Source organism: Muntiacus reevesi, chromosome 6, assembly GCF_963930625.1.
Source record: "Muntiacus reevesi chromosome 6, mMunRee1.1, whole genome shotgun sequence".
NCBI lineage: Eukaryota > Metazoa > Chordata > Mammalia > Artiodactyla > Cervidae > Muntiacus > Muntiacus reevesi.
Genome location: NC_089254.1, coordinates 48638976 through 48653643, shown reverse-complemented (window position 1 = coordinate 48653643; position 14668 = coordinate 48638976). Strand labels below are relative to the sequence as shown.

Here is a 14668-nt window from a genome sequence, read left to right as displayed (position 1 = left end):
GAAAACCAGAAGAAAATGGGATGGAGGAAGCCAAGAGAGACAAGAGTTTCAAGAAGTCATCAAACTGTCAAATGTTGCAGAGGTCAAGCAAGAAAAGGACTGGAGGGCGTTCGCAGGAGCAATTTAAGTCACCTGGAAATGTGGGATGAGCAGATTCAGAGAAATTGTGGGGCTGAAAGTCAGATTGTAGCTTACAGTGAGGAGTGAAGGGAGCGGAAGGAGTAGAATACTCATGGCTCTTCTCTAAGAAAGCCTGTTGTGAAAGGCTGGAGAAGGTCAGGTGATAACTGGAGTGAGATGGGGCAGTGGAAGGTTCACTGTTTCTTCTTGTTTATAATCAGGAAGCAAAGCTAGATTTCCAAATTGTAATATGACTTCAGTTGCCTTTCCAACATTTGCTATTTGCTATGTTTAAAATTCTTTTATTGGTGATTGTTTTTTGGACATGATATGTTCTGTCCAAGCATCCAGTGAAAACATTGCTGCCCAACTCCTAGCATCTTCAAGTTCTATTTAAACAAACCCAGACCTCCATGTTTGCTCATAGTTTCATTGGATCTTTTAAATGTATTTATTTACATTAATCGAAGAATAATTACTTTACAATATTGTGATGGCCTCTGCCATACATCAGCATGAATTGGCCATAGGCATACATGTGTTAGATTTTAATTAGATTCCCCTTTCAGTTTTTAAGCTTCAACATACTAGTATTTGGAATTGTGGTTTTTAAATTACAGAATATGACTTGAGTCCTTGAAGTTTGACCTCTACCTAAAGAATTGATCGAAAATGGTTAATGTTTAAATGTTGCAGTTTAGTGAATGTCTTTATTGTATTGCCAAATGCTGAGTGATGGAGAGATTTAATTCTAACAAGCACTAATTAGAAAGAGAAAAAAATTAAAAAGTGATGTGAACCAGAATCAGAATAAACCAGACAAGGAATACTTTTATTGGTTGCAGAACATCAACAATGTGTGATATAGTCTTATTCACTTCCTTTACTAGCAGTGGAAATACTGCAGGCTGTCTCTAAGGGGTTTAGACAGGCTTATTGAAGACATAATCATTTTGATAGGTGTTATTTGTTGGTAATATGATGCCTTGAAGCTGCAGAAAATTATTTGTTTTTAGAGATATGCTAAATGGTTCTTGGATTTTTTAAAAACAAAACAATATGGCAAAGGTTTCTAACTTGGAAAAAAGTGAATAGTCATTGCAGTGTCTCCACTGGTTTCTTGTTTAATAATAAATTTGTCTATTTTGAGGGGTATTATTTCTCTCAGCACAATTGCTTTAAATATGTTGACATCAAAAAAATAAGTATTACTTCTTTAGAGGTCACTGTTTATAATAGAAAACACTTATCCATTTAGTAAATTAAATAGAGGGTATATATGTATACGGGCTTCTCTGGTGGCTCAGGCAATAAAGAATCTGCCTGCAATGTGGGAGACCTGGGTTCGATCCCTGGGATTGGAAGATCCCCTGGAGGAAGGCATGGCAACCCACTCCAGTATTCTTGCCTGGAAAATCCCCGTGGAGAGAGGAGCCTGGTGGACTATAGTCCATGGGGTCACAAAGAGTAGGATATGACTGAACAACTGAGCACACACACACATATATGAATACATCACTGCATACTTACACATGTATATATGTGCGTGTGTGACTTTGCTTTGTAAAGAACCTGGTTGTCTTTTCCTTCAGGTGAGATTTACCTTTCTTGAGGATGAGATTTTACTCTGAAATTCTTGGTCATGTCCTTTCTTCTTTCTCTTTGTTTTCCAATGAGATTCATTATCATATCTTTTAACTCCCTTTGGACCTCTCTTCCTCCAGTTGCTGTCTAGAACCTGAGTCTTTCCTTTAATCATTCCTTCACCATTCTAGCCTGTTCTCTTGCTCCTTGACTTTTCATTGAATCTAATTCATTTTTCCCAGGCTAAATCTCGTCATTTGACATCTTTGCCACTGTCCTTGGGCTGCTGAGCCCTGTCAGCTGGAATTTGACAACAGTGCCAATTGAAGACTCTCTAAATCCGTGGTCTCCAGTCTGTTGGGGTCCCAAGACAGCCTCTGTAATCCTTGATTATTCCACACTTTCACCACCATCTTCCTACTTCCTCCCTGTCACCTGTTCTCTCAGTCTCAAAAAATAATCTTGATTCCTGTTTTATTGAGACCAACAGGCAGGAACTCCTTAACATCTTCTTTTACTGCCATTCTTTATCACTACCTGCAAATTTTGTCAACACATATCACCTTCTAGTTATTTTCCTACTTTTTGTCTTTAACTTGGCTATCAGGCTGCTCAAAAGAGCAATGCCTTTTGTTTCTCCTTCTACCCTCTGGCTTCCATCCAGAACTGCTGTTAACACCTAGGAGACAGTTTTCCACCTTCACCTTATTTGGCCTTAAAGGCATTTTAACATTCAGTACTACCTCTAAGCATCTTCCTCAGTGTTCATAAAGCTCCTCACTTTTAGATTTTTCTCCCACCTTAGATTCTCACAAATTCAAAGTTGCTGTTCCCAAAATAGCATGAAAAAATTTAAGTGTTTAATGCTTTACAACATAATAATTGATGTGAATGCTTGTAATTTAGTATTAATTGTACTTCTAAAAATTATACTATACTTTATTTATATATAGTATATAAATAACTCAGTATTAGTTATACCTTAACAAATAAGAAACATAAATTTTTCCTTGGTTTCTTCTTTCCTAGTTAATGAAGGAGTTCCCTCTCCTGAGCATGTTCAACATCCATGAAAACCTTTTAGAGGCTCTCCTGGAACTACAAGCATATGCTGATGTTCAGGCAGTCTTAGCAAAGTATGACGGTAAGTCCTTGGGTACTTTTATCTACTTGAGTATTCCTCTCTTCTTGATGTATTTCAATGATTAGATGAGAAGGATCATTTCAAATAGCACAGCACTTTGATAACTATTGTGTTAGAGAATTTCTACCTGATTTCCATGGTCAGGAATCACTCAGAACCTCTGCAGGCAGCACAAGCCCTGTAGGAACAGCACTGACCCCCCACTGGTTGACTGTGACCACTACCTGTTGGGCATGTAGATCTTTGAAGCAAAAGAACAGCTGGGTTTTGTTATTGTTTAGCTGCTAAGTCGTGTTGGAATTTTTGCAACCCCATGGACTGTAGCCCACCAGACTCCTCTATCCATGGTATTTCTCAGGCAGGAATACCGAAATGAGTTGCCATTTCCTTCACCAAAAACAGGTGGTAGCTTCTGATACAAAACTTGTGACAGTTCAGTAATGTTTGAAGATGAAATCATGGCCCCTTCACCCAGGTCTTCTCTTCTTTAGCAGAATAACTCCCATTTCTTCACATGAGAGCCTTTGCAGCCCCTTTGCCATCCTATCCTACTCACCCATGAGCTTATTTTATTTTGCCTTTTCTTAATAAACCAGAAAAATAAGCTGATACCACCAGATATTTGAAAAATCTTCTTCTCAATTGTCATTGTCTTTGAATTTACTATTTGATTAATTATACACAATTTTCTACATAATTAGCTGCTAGAATCTCTGCAGAATTTCATACCATTCTGCCATGTTCCACTAACTCTCTCCCCAAAATAAATATATTTGTTTATAAAATGGATGTTAGGAAGTGATTATTTATGTTACATGATTTTTTTTTTTACTTTATAAAATATTCTTTATTAAGTAAGCATTTTTAGTGCATTTAAAGAATTATTGACATGTACTCACTGCTGCTACATTTAAAATAAAATGCCTTTCCATGAAAAAAGAAAGAATTATTCAGGTCAAAATTTCTAGCAATTCATCAAACATATAGAGCAAACTATACTATTTGAGTCTTATTTTTGACATACAGTTCCTCAAAAGGTATCTCTGAAATAGGTTAGAGTCGTTACCCACTGCAGCTGGAGGAACTGAGGCGTCGTGAGACTGTTTTTGTTTTGCTTTATTGTTAATTCTTGCTCAGACTGATGGAAACTAAAAGCCCTCAGCCAGTGATGGCACCGCTTGGCCTGTGCAAACATGAGCACCCTGTGTAAGAAAATATATGCTACCTAGTATGGAACTGATTTTAGAAAGAGAGAAGAATGTGGCACGCTTTACAGTAAACAAAATAAAGACTGTTTGGCCTTCATGTCAGCTCACTTTTGTTCTCTGTTTATATGCTGGAATCTCACTGTTGGGCTGACCTTGGGAGTCTAAGCCAGGAGACTGCCTTAGAGGCAGAATGCTCGTGGTACACTGAGGACCTTTTGGTACCCGAGAAACCCAGCACGTGGGTTCAGGTGGCCATGCGCCGTCTACATACTACCTCAAAGCCAGCAGTGTCATGGCAAGGCTTCAGTGTTCTCATCCCGAGAGTCAGCCTGCACTCAGCCTGCTACATCAAGGCGTGAGAAAAGGTTTAGCCAATAGAGCCTTTGGGATCTCAGGTCTCTCCTAAGGCCCCTTTCATGAAGATCTCAGTTCATTACAGAAATCATCAGCTTTGTGTTACAGACTGATTGTAAAATAAAGCAATGAACTCATTTGGAGCTTTCTGTCGTCTGTCTCTATCCCATTGCACAGTCTCCATGCCACAGCAACCGAAAGCTGATTTATTAGATTCTGATAACATATGTTCACATTATTTGTTACAAGAGCCTGTCCCACCCTCCACTAAAACTTGGCTCTCACTTTGCTAAATTCCTTTGTTGCAAATGGACAAACTCACTATACCAAGGCCCTGTGTTGAGCTTTGTTTATGTTTGTACCTGGCAACAGAGATGATGTTCTTTCTCATTATTCATGGAAAAAGAGCCTCATTAGTGGCAGGACACATACTGTTGCTGAGATGCCTCGTTAGGGGTTTGGAGTTCAGCAGTGGTCAATAGGCTGCAGATGACCTAACCCCAGCTGAATCCTGGAGGGTGTTTTGGCTCAGACTTGGCTTAGGCCCGTGTCATTTACAGTAGAAATATAATGAAGTGGCTGCTGAAGTTCCTGTTGTCGAGGAGTGAGCTGCAGCCACACCAGACTATTAAAAACATGCCTCTTCTTCTCCCTGGACCAGAAAATGGGCTCTTTCCGGCTCATCCCTGCAGCTTTTCCTGGAGACACAAAGGACCTCGACCCAGTTCTTATCCAATTTTCTTACTCTGTGTGAGGAAGTGCAAGCTTCAGAGGGCTTGGAGTACAGACAGCAATTGGGGCGCCCTGTTCTTCACCCTGGTTCTGATGTCATCATTGTAATCTGTGAGATGCTGGAGACAGCACTTTGAACCCCAGCCTCCCCATCCCTCACCATTGAGCCACACCCAGAGCAGCAGGATTAGATGTTATCTTTGCAAATCGGAATGCTCTGGTTGGGTAGCTGTTTCTTGGATGTTTTATGGGTAGAGCAATCCTTCTTTATTACATTTGCTAGGTGGCTGAATTTTTTTAAGTAGTATGAGGAGAAGTGACACAATGGGATTGGTGCCGCTTCTCTGACCTTTGCAAAAGGATTTAGAAATATGGCAAAGCACAGGGGAAAAAAACACAGCATGTTCTGAGGAAAGGAGGAAGGCGGCATATATTCCCTTTGCCTCATTCTTATTCTTCTTCACTTCTACTTTTTTTTTTTTTTTTTGCTTTGACTTTTTGAAGTGACATTTACCAGTTCTTTTATAGGGAAGTCCTTTGGCAAGCCTGGATTCCAAGTAGGGATTACCAGTTAACTGGTCACCCCTCCTTGTAAACTGCAATCTAATTTTTACTTTCCCCTTCAGATAGCTTTTGATCTTATGTTATCCCAGCCGTTAGTCTGAAATGTTGTCTTGCCATCCTCAGGCGTTTTCATGGTCTTCTGGTTTCAGTCTGTTAACCAACATTATGGGTGAGCAATTTTTATCCAGGTGGTTGGTGTTGGTTTTGGAGGGTCCTTCATGCAATGACTGAAAAAACAGCAGCAGCTAACATTGAGTTCTTATGATGTGTCATGGTCAGACATGATCCTAAGATTGGCATGGATGGACTCATTTATTCTCGCCACAGCATATGAGTTAGATACTGTTATTAGCCCATTTTACAGCTGTGGTAACTGGTACAGAAAAGAGTTTAAGTAACTTGTTCAACTGAAGAGCCTAAGATGTCACAGTAAAGCCATGGAGATATTATGTTGTGAGGGCAAAGAGAGAAACTTAGAACAGCCTTTGTTTGATACGATGTGAATTCTACGAGGAAAGGAAAGCAGGAATAAACTGAGGTCGTCTGACCCCAGGCCCATGCTCTTAACCATCATCCTACTCCCACTGTCTCTGCTGTTGGCAGTATTTTTCATTGTTTCTATTAACACTCTTCTTGCTGTTATTATTGGTTCCAATTTATTGAGAACCTACCATGTGCCAAATGTATTACACATATTACCTATAACCCTTACAATGTCCTTGCAAGAAGGTAGTTATTCTGTTTTAGCAGATGCAAAGCTGAGGCTTGTGAATTTAAGTAACTTTCAAAACCACATTCCTTGAAAACTGCAAAGCTGCAGAACTGAGATGCAAATTCAGGTCTAGCTGGCTTTAAGAGTCCATGTGTTTTTCATAAACGTAAGCCTTGTTGAAGTGACTTTCTTTTTCTTCCTCCTCTTATAAAGAATGAATTAGGCAGGCTGGAGCCATGGTGCAGAATTTCAGTGATGCCAAATTGTCTTTTAAGATTTTTAAAAAATTATTCCTTAAGAACTGGGCATATCTGTATTTATCTATCTTTCTGAAACCATCTCCAATCACCTTGTTCCTGATTTCATTAGTTGCAAAAGGGATTTGATGTATGGTGTTCATTCAATTTGTGATTTATCTTTTTTTTTTCAGTCATACATTAGCTATAAAGACAATTTTTTTAAGATCATAAGGTCATTAGAACCTTCTATTCAAAGCCATTGAGAAAGTTGTTAACAGCTTTGGATTGCCTTTCAAAGACTTTTATAGGCCACATAGCTTGAAAGCTTGTCTGAAGATTAGGGTGGGAATGAGGAAAAGAATTCACGCGTTTCTTATCCATTATCATTTGTGCATTTGAATTTTAGAAGACTCTCACAGAGCAAGTGAATATGAATATGAGTGCTCCCTTTGTGAGAGTTTCCTTTGGGAGTACCTAGCTCTGTCTCTAGTTAGTAACTCCTGAGGATACCCAGGGCAGTCCTGGTGGTGGGGCAGAGGACTAGCCCTGGTGCCAGCCTGCTGAAACCAAGCCCAGCTCTGCCTTCCACTGGCTGAGTGAACTTAGTTCATTCAGTTCTATTCAGTCTCTCCATCATGTCTGACTCTTTGTGACCCCATGGACTGCAGCATGCCAGGCTTCCTGTCCATCACCAGCTCCCGGAGTTTGCTCAAACTCATGTCCATTGAATCAGTGATGCCATCCAACCATCTTGTCCTCTGCTATCCCCTTCTCCTCCTGCCTTCAATCTTTCCCAGCATCAGGGTCTTTTCCAATGAGTCCGCCCTTTGCATCAGGTGGCCAAAGTGTTGGAACTTCAGCTTCAGCATCAGTCCTTCCAATGAATGTTCAGGGTTAATCTACTTTAGGATTGACTGGTTTGATCTCCCTCTAGTCCCAGGGACTCTCAAGAGTCTTTTCCAACTTCACAGTTCAAAAGCATCAAGTTTTAGGCACTCAGCATTCTTTCTTTTCTTTTTTTTTTTTTTTGGCTCTCAGCTTTCTTTATGGTCCAACTCTCACATCTCATGGATGTGAGGGTGAACTTAAGCAAATCACTTAACCTTCCAAACTTCCATTTCTTTCTCTGGAAATGGAATCAAGGCTTAGAAAGTCTAAGCAACTTGCCCAAGATCACACAGCTGGTAATTTGTTGTGAGGATTAAAGCAGTTAATCAATGGTGCCTCAGTAGTAAAGAATCCACCTGCCAATGCAGGAGATGCTGGTTCAATCCTTGGATTGGGAAGAACCCCTGGAGAAAGAAATGGCAACCCACTCCAGTATTCTTACTTGGGAAATCCCGTGAACAGAGGAATCAGGTGGGCTACAGTCCGTGGAGTCACAAAAGAGTCAGACATGACTTAGCGACTAAACAACAGTGTTTAGAAAAATGTGGGGCACACAGTAAGAATTCGGTAACTATTAACCACCATAAAAAGACAAGATGACCACTCCTGAACTTCACCACTGTTCTCAACCCATTTTGTTCAAATGGAAAACCATATATAAAATGTCGATTAAAATGAGAGCATAAGAGCCCTGTCTTGTGTCCCCCTAGAAAGTATTATGGCCTCTTGTTAAAATTAATTATACATCTAACAGGACATGTGAGCTGACTCATTGGAAAAGACCCTGTTGCTGGGAAAGATTGAAGGCAGGAGGAGAAGGGGACGGCAGAGGATGAGATGGCTGGGTGGCATCACTGACTCAATGGACATGAGTTTGAGTAAACTCCGGGAGCTGGTAATGGACAGGGAAGCCTGGTGTGTTGCAGTCCGTGGAGTCACAAAGAGTCGGACATGACTGAGTGACTGAACAATAAAATAGGACATGTGTGTAGATATTTAATAAGAATGGAAACACTTAGTTTTATCTCTAGAACAATTCTTAAACATTTGGAAAACTGAAAAATAAAAATTGCCCAAGATTTTCACTCCTGAGATAAAGACAAATCATTTCAGCCTCGGGGCAGTTTGTACCAATGGAAATACAAATTCAAACTCTTCTGGATACTTACTGCATTGGGGCATCTAATGATTGCCCTAAATTTGGGATCAGAAGCTTCCCTGTGAAGGACAGCTGGCCTTTTTATATAGTCACGAATGTTATATAAATGCAACAGCTATGTCAAGATCATTTTTACTGGTGCCATCAAGCCCATCCTAAATCTGCATTCTTATTTACTATCTGGTAACGTACAGAAGAGTTTCCCTGGTGGCTCAGACGGTAAAGCATCTGCCTACAATGCGGGAGACCCAGGTTCAATCCCTGGGTTGGTAAGATCTCCTGGAGAAGGAAATGGCAACCCATCCAGTATTCTTGCCTGGGAAATCCCATGGGTGGAGGATCCTGGTAGGCTACAGTCCATGGGGTCACAAAGAGTCAGACACGACTGAGTGACTTCACTTCACAATGTGCAGAAGGAATACTTCTAAGTATAGGACATGTTTGTAACATTGGGGGAATACTTTCATCTCAGTAGATTGAAAGCAGAAATTCTAAAGAAAACACGAGGGACTCACTCTATGCTGAGATCCTTCAGAGAGTAACCTTTCTGCTGATCATTGTTTTACAGAGTCAGCATGTAGTTATAAATAAAATTTTGTACACTTTGTTCATTGCCCAGGACCTTGTAGCTAGAAAACGCTACTCCGTGATCATCTCCGTTCCTCTTAAGTGATCACTGGGTACCCTGTCTTTTGGCTAGGCTGTTTTTCACTTATATTTGTGGAATAAGTGAAATTTGAAATGCCAGAAGGACCACTGAATAGAATTTGTATTGAGGCTGTCAGCATCAGACTGTCAGATTAGGCTGTCCAGACTTCCAAAATGGTGCTTTTCAGACAAGTGTATCTACAGATGTGAGTTTTGATACCACAGGCACAAGCAGCTTCGGAGACGTATCCAAAATTAGGTTGCATTCGAGAAAGAGGATTTGAAGTGCTGTCAGTCCCAAGTGACAGACTTTAAGCCTAGTCCAGCTCCCTTCTTTGGCCTGGTTCTTATGGAAAAGATCAAGGATACCAGGCAAATGTTGAAGAGAATTTTTGTGTAAAAGATGGGCAGATAATCACATTGCTGCTTCAAAAAAGAAAATAATTATCCACCCCGACACCACGGACTATGGCTTCAGGCTGGTAAGCATAAGTCACTGAGAACGGTGGCCCTGGATAGCTTTGCACTGAGTACCCTGCTGACTGGGAAACCAAGAAGTAGGTCTCATGAAGGCTGGGCCTTTGAGGTTACAAAGTGGTTGGCTGTCATACCATATGTGCAATGAGCAGGGCTTCTCACAGATGCTATTTCAGAGTAAAGACTGTATGTGTGAAAAGTTTCTACAATTTCTAATGATCAAAGACATTTTATGAATGCATACGTCTATAATTCACAGAGTTGGCATAGGAACAAACCCTCTAAATTTATGCTGGCTTTAGTAATCCTTATGGCCCAGTTATCGTAATTTACCAAGGTAGCATTTCTCCTTAGCTGGCCTTTGCTCTAAGTTACTAAGATCAGTAGTGTTTCCTGATTGAATCATTGACTTCCCAGGTGGCGCACCTTTTTGAGGTTCTTTTTATTTTATATCAGTCCTTTTTATTTCTTCAGTGAAGCTCTCTCCTTTAGTTGAAAGGGGGCGACCTTAGATTGACTTTTTGAAGGTGGGACCAAACAACTTGATACTGTCTAGAATCCACCCCCCCAAAATCTAAGAGCAGAATTATGCATATCTGTTGTTGTTTTCTTTGCATCATATCATGAACAGGAGTAAACGGAGAAATCTTATTGAAGACAGTCACATGGAAGATAGAATCACATCATGGTACAGTAATAAGACATTATGGTCCACAAACAGAAAGGAGAAATGGGCTGTATTTTCATTAGTCTGTTTTTCACTTTTGCTTGTTCAGTTGGTCTGTTCATGGCTCCAGAAGAATATGTCAAGGCCACATAAACTTCAAGTATATCAACTTGATCTCTGACTAAGAGAAGTGATACTTGATACTCTGTAATCTTAGGTGGTTACAAGGAATAATTAGGTTAATTTTTTCAAATTAATTCGGCAAGGATCTAGCAAACTTTTATGCTGAAGATACTTTTAGGTGCTTCCAGATTTGAAGATGAATATGATTTATTCTGTGTTGCCAAGACGCTTTCAGTCTGTTGGAGAAAGAGGTTAAAAACAAAAAGCAACCCATAATGAATCAAAGTGGGGTGAATCTGTGCTCAGTGAATCAGTTTGAAACATGCTACACAGAGTACTGAGGAAGAAACTCTTTGAGAGCAAGCCCTGTGTCCTCTTCTTGGACACTGATGTGCTACGGTAGATGTTCAGAGCGTCTGTGGTGAATGATCGACTTGTTAGATGGAGCTGCACTGTGATCGTGCTCTTACTTGTGAGGTGCTTTGGGACTTACTTATCTACTGGCTGCTACCCTTGAAAACATTGTTTTAGAGTTTTCAGTGTGACATTGACCCTCAACTGACCAATCTCATACATAGGAAGAGTAATGATACTTTTAAAATTACATCTTGATTATTATTATTATTATTATTATAGATGAACAAAGGGAAATTAGGCAAAAAGATCATCACTGGAAAAAACTCTATACTATCTAAGGTTTTGCCCCATGGATTTTCTGAGACATCAAAATGACAGCTTTACTCATAATCACATAACTTTGTCCCAGGATTATTTCATTGAATTTCAAGTTTGTTAGTATGAGCCATTCATGACTTTAGAAAACTTAAGAGTCATCTTCCCTGAGATGACCTTTCTTTCTTTCTTTTTTTTTTTTTTTCAGTAGCACCATTCTCATAAAGGGTACTTTGGAGTCAGGAGAGGCATGGTTTGCTTTCTTTGTTTCTGGACAAAAATTTCACTTTTGTTTAACCTTGCTTCAGCTTTTACTCTTGCTTTCTTCCTGCCCCACTTTCCCACTATACTGCTTTGTCAAATGGACATCTAGATTTAGAGCACAATCCAATGTCATGCATTCTGCTGGAATGCTGTGCGTGCGTGCATGCTCAGCTGTGCCTGACTCTTCCAGCCCCAAGGACTGTAGCCAGCCAGGCTCCTCTGTTCATGGAATTGTAAGCAAAGATAAATGAAGTATACATGTTGAGAAATAACACATTTCTGACTCCCTCTTAAAGCACACATCAATACAGATCACTTTTGGCTCCTGGAAGCTAAATTAGAAGTAAATGTTTGCATGTAGAAGGAAGGTGATATAAAGTGATTTAATATGTTACTATTTTAATTTAGGATTTTATTCAGGAAACACTGACCACCAACTATGTTTCAAACATTGTTTTATATTGTGGGTAGGAAGTGATGAAGAAACACAGCTTTAACCCCTAAAGCACACCATGTGAATAGGAAAGGGAAATGAGAATGGACAGTTGATGTGAAGTGTAAAGACCAACAGACTTTAACTCAAGATGGAAGGGACACCTCACCCATGGTGATGAGAGAAACCATCCCCGTGGAGGTGTGATCTGTGCTGAACCAAACAGTGAAGGTCCTGGAGGCAAAGAAAACACATCCAAACACATTTGGGGCAGGACTGACACAGCTTGTGTGGAAAACATTGTTTCCCACAGAGCAGACAGGTGGAGGAGGGCTGCAGCAGAAGATGCACTGGTGAGTTAAGCAGGAGCCAGACCTCAAAGAGCTTTGATTCTAGTTTGGATTTTATTCTAAAGACTATGGAGAGACCTGAAGGCAATTTCAGCAGAGGAAGGGCTTCAATCTGCCTGCAAAGTGAAGAGAGTGGCACAGTGAATTCAGACTCGGCCTAGTTTTGACTTGAGGTGGGTCGGGAGGTGAACACAGTGTGAAAGCCCTGAGACCTGGAGGAGTAGGATGCTGAACTCCTGTGGCAGAGCTTTCAGACTCTGCAAAGAAGCAGAATTCTATCCTTCAGGAAGACATTTGCTAGGTTCTCCAACCAAGAAGTGTAAACGAGTTATTAATAGAGTTTGGTTTTTCTTCCTTAAACAACAAATGGAAATCCCAGTGCAGAAACTTTTTATTTCATGGAATCAAAACTTTTATTTTAAACTATAAGCACTTAATTTCATTTGCTCTCTGGTGATCTCTTTCTTAACTCCAGGAAGTCAAGACCTATATAGATCAGGAAAACCCTTAGATAATCTGTTTTTCCAGAGGAATGTAGCTAAGATGTTACATTAAGAGTCTACCAGGATACATGTATCCTACCTACTTTCATCAATACCTATATACTTCTCCTCGGTGATAGAATGATACAAGGAGGAAAAAAGTGAAATGTGAGGAAGAGGTGGAAGGTCTTTAAAGGGATCTTGCTTCCTGACACTTTAATTACAGCTAATGTAGACAAAGTCAGAGTAATTAATACCTTGGATTTAATTCTTATCAAAAAGAAAGAACTTTCAGTTCAGTTCAGTTGTTCAGTCATGTCCAGTTCTTTGCGACCCCATGGACTGCAGGACCCAAGGCTTCCCTGCCATTCACCAACTCCCAGAGCCTACTCAAACTCATGTCCATTGAGTCGGTGATGCGATCCAGCCATCTCATCCTCTGTCATCCCCGTCTTCTCCTGCCTTCAATCTTTCCCAACGTCAGGGTCTTTTCAAATGAGTCAGTTCTTCACATCAGGTGGCCAAAGTATTGGAGTTTCAACTTCAGCATCAGTCCTTCCAATGAATATTCACAACAGATTTCCTTTAGGATGGACTGGTTGGATCTCCTTGCTGTCCAAGGGACTCTCAAGAGTCTTCTCCAACACCACACACAGTTCAAAAGCATCAGTTCTTTGGTACTCAGCTTTGTTTATAGTCCAACTCTCACATCCATACATGACTACTGGAAAAACCATAGCTTTGACTAGATGGACCTTTGTTGGCAAAGTAATGTCTCTGCTTTTTAATATATTGTCTAGGTTGGGCATAGCTTTTCTTCTAAGGAGCAAGTGTCTTTTAATTTCATGGCTGCAGTCACCATCTGCAATAATTTTGGAGCCCCAAAAAATAAAGTCTGACACTCTTTCCACTGTTTCCACATCTATTTGCCATGAAGTGATGGGACCGGATGCCATGATCTTAGTTTTCTGAATGTTGAACTTTAAGCCAACTTTTACACTCTCCTCTTGCACTTTCATCAAGAGGCTTTTTGGTTCCTCTTCACTCTCTGCCATAAGGGTGGTGTCATCTGCATATCTGAGGTTATTGGTATTTCTCCCAGCAATCTTGATTCCAGCTTGTGCTTCCTCCAGCCCAGCATTTCTCATGATGTACTCTGCATATAAGTTAAATAAACAGGGTGACAGTATACATCCTTGACATATTCCTTTTCCTATTTGGAACAGTCTGTTGTTCCATGTCCAGTTCTAACTGTTGCTTCCTGACCTGCATACAGGTTTCTCAAGAGGCAGGTCAGGTGGTCTGGTATTCCCATCTCTTTCAGAATTTTCCAGAGTTTGTTGTGATCTATACAGTCAAAGGCATTGGCATAGTCAATAAAGTAGAAGTAGATATTTTTCTGGAACTCTCTTGCTTTTTCAATGTTCCAGCGGATGTTGGCAATTTGATCCCTGGTTCCTCTGCCTGTTCTAAATCCAGCTTGAACATCTGGAAGTTCATGGTTCACGTATTGCTGAAGCCTGGCTTGCAGAATTTTGAGCATCACTTTGCTAGTGTGTGAGATGAGTGCAATTGTGCAGTAGTTTCAGCATTGTTTGGCATTGCCTTTCTTAGGGTTTGGAATGAAAACTGACCTTTTCCAGTCCTGTGGCCACTGCTGAACTTTCCAGATTTGCTGGCATATTGAATGAAGCACATTCACAGCATCATCTTTTAGAATTTGAAATAGCTCAACTGGAATTCCATCACCTCCACTAGCTTTGTTTGTAGTGATGCTTCCTAAGGCCTACTTGACTTTGCATTCCAGGATATCTGGCTCTAGTTGAGTGATCATACCATTGTGATTAT

At 40.4% G+C, this 14668-nt stretch overlaps 1 protein-coding gene across 6 annotated transcripts in view; it reads left to right on the top strand.

Annotated features, from left to right (window-relative positions):
* Positions 1–14668, top strand: part of ST7 (suppression of tumorigenicity 7) — a 252485-nt gene that overhangs the window by 183226 nt on the left and 54591 nt on the right. For all 6 annotated transcript variants that reach the window (XM_065939229.1, XM_065939231.1, XM_065939228.1 and 3 more), the window contains one exon: positions 2734–2848. In XM_065939229.1, the coding sequence (XP_065795301.1) occupies positions 2734–2848 (115 nt within the window). The remainder of the gene's footprint in view (positions 1–2733; positions 2849–14668) is intronic.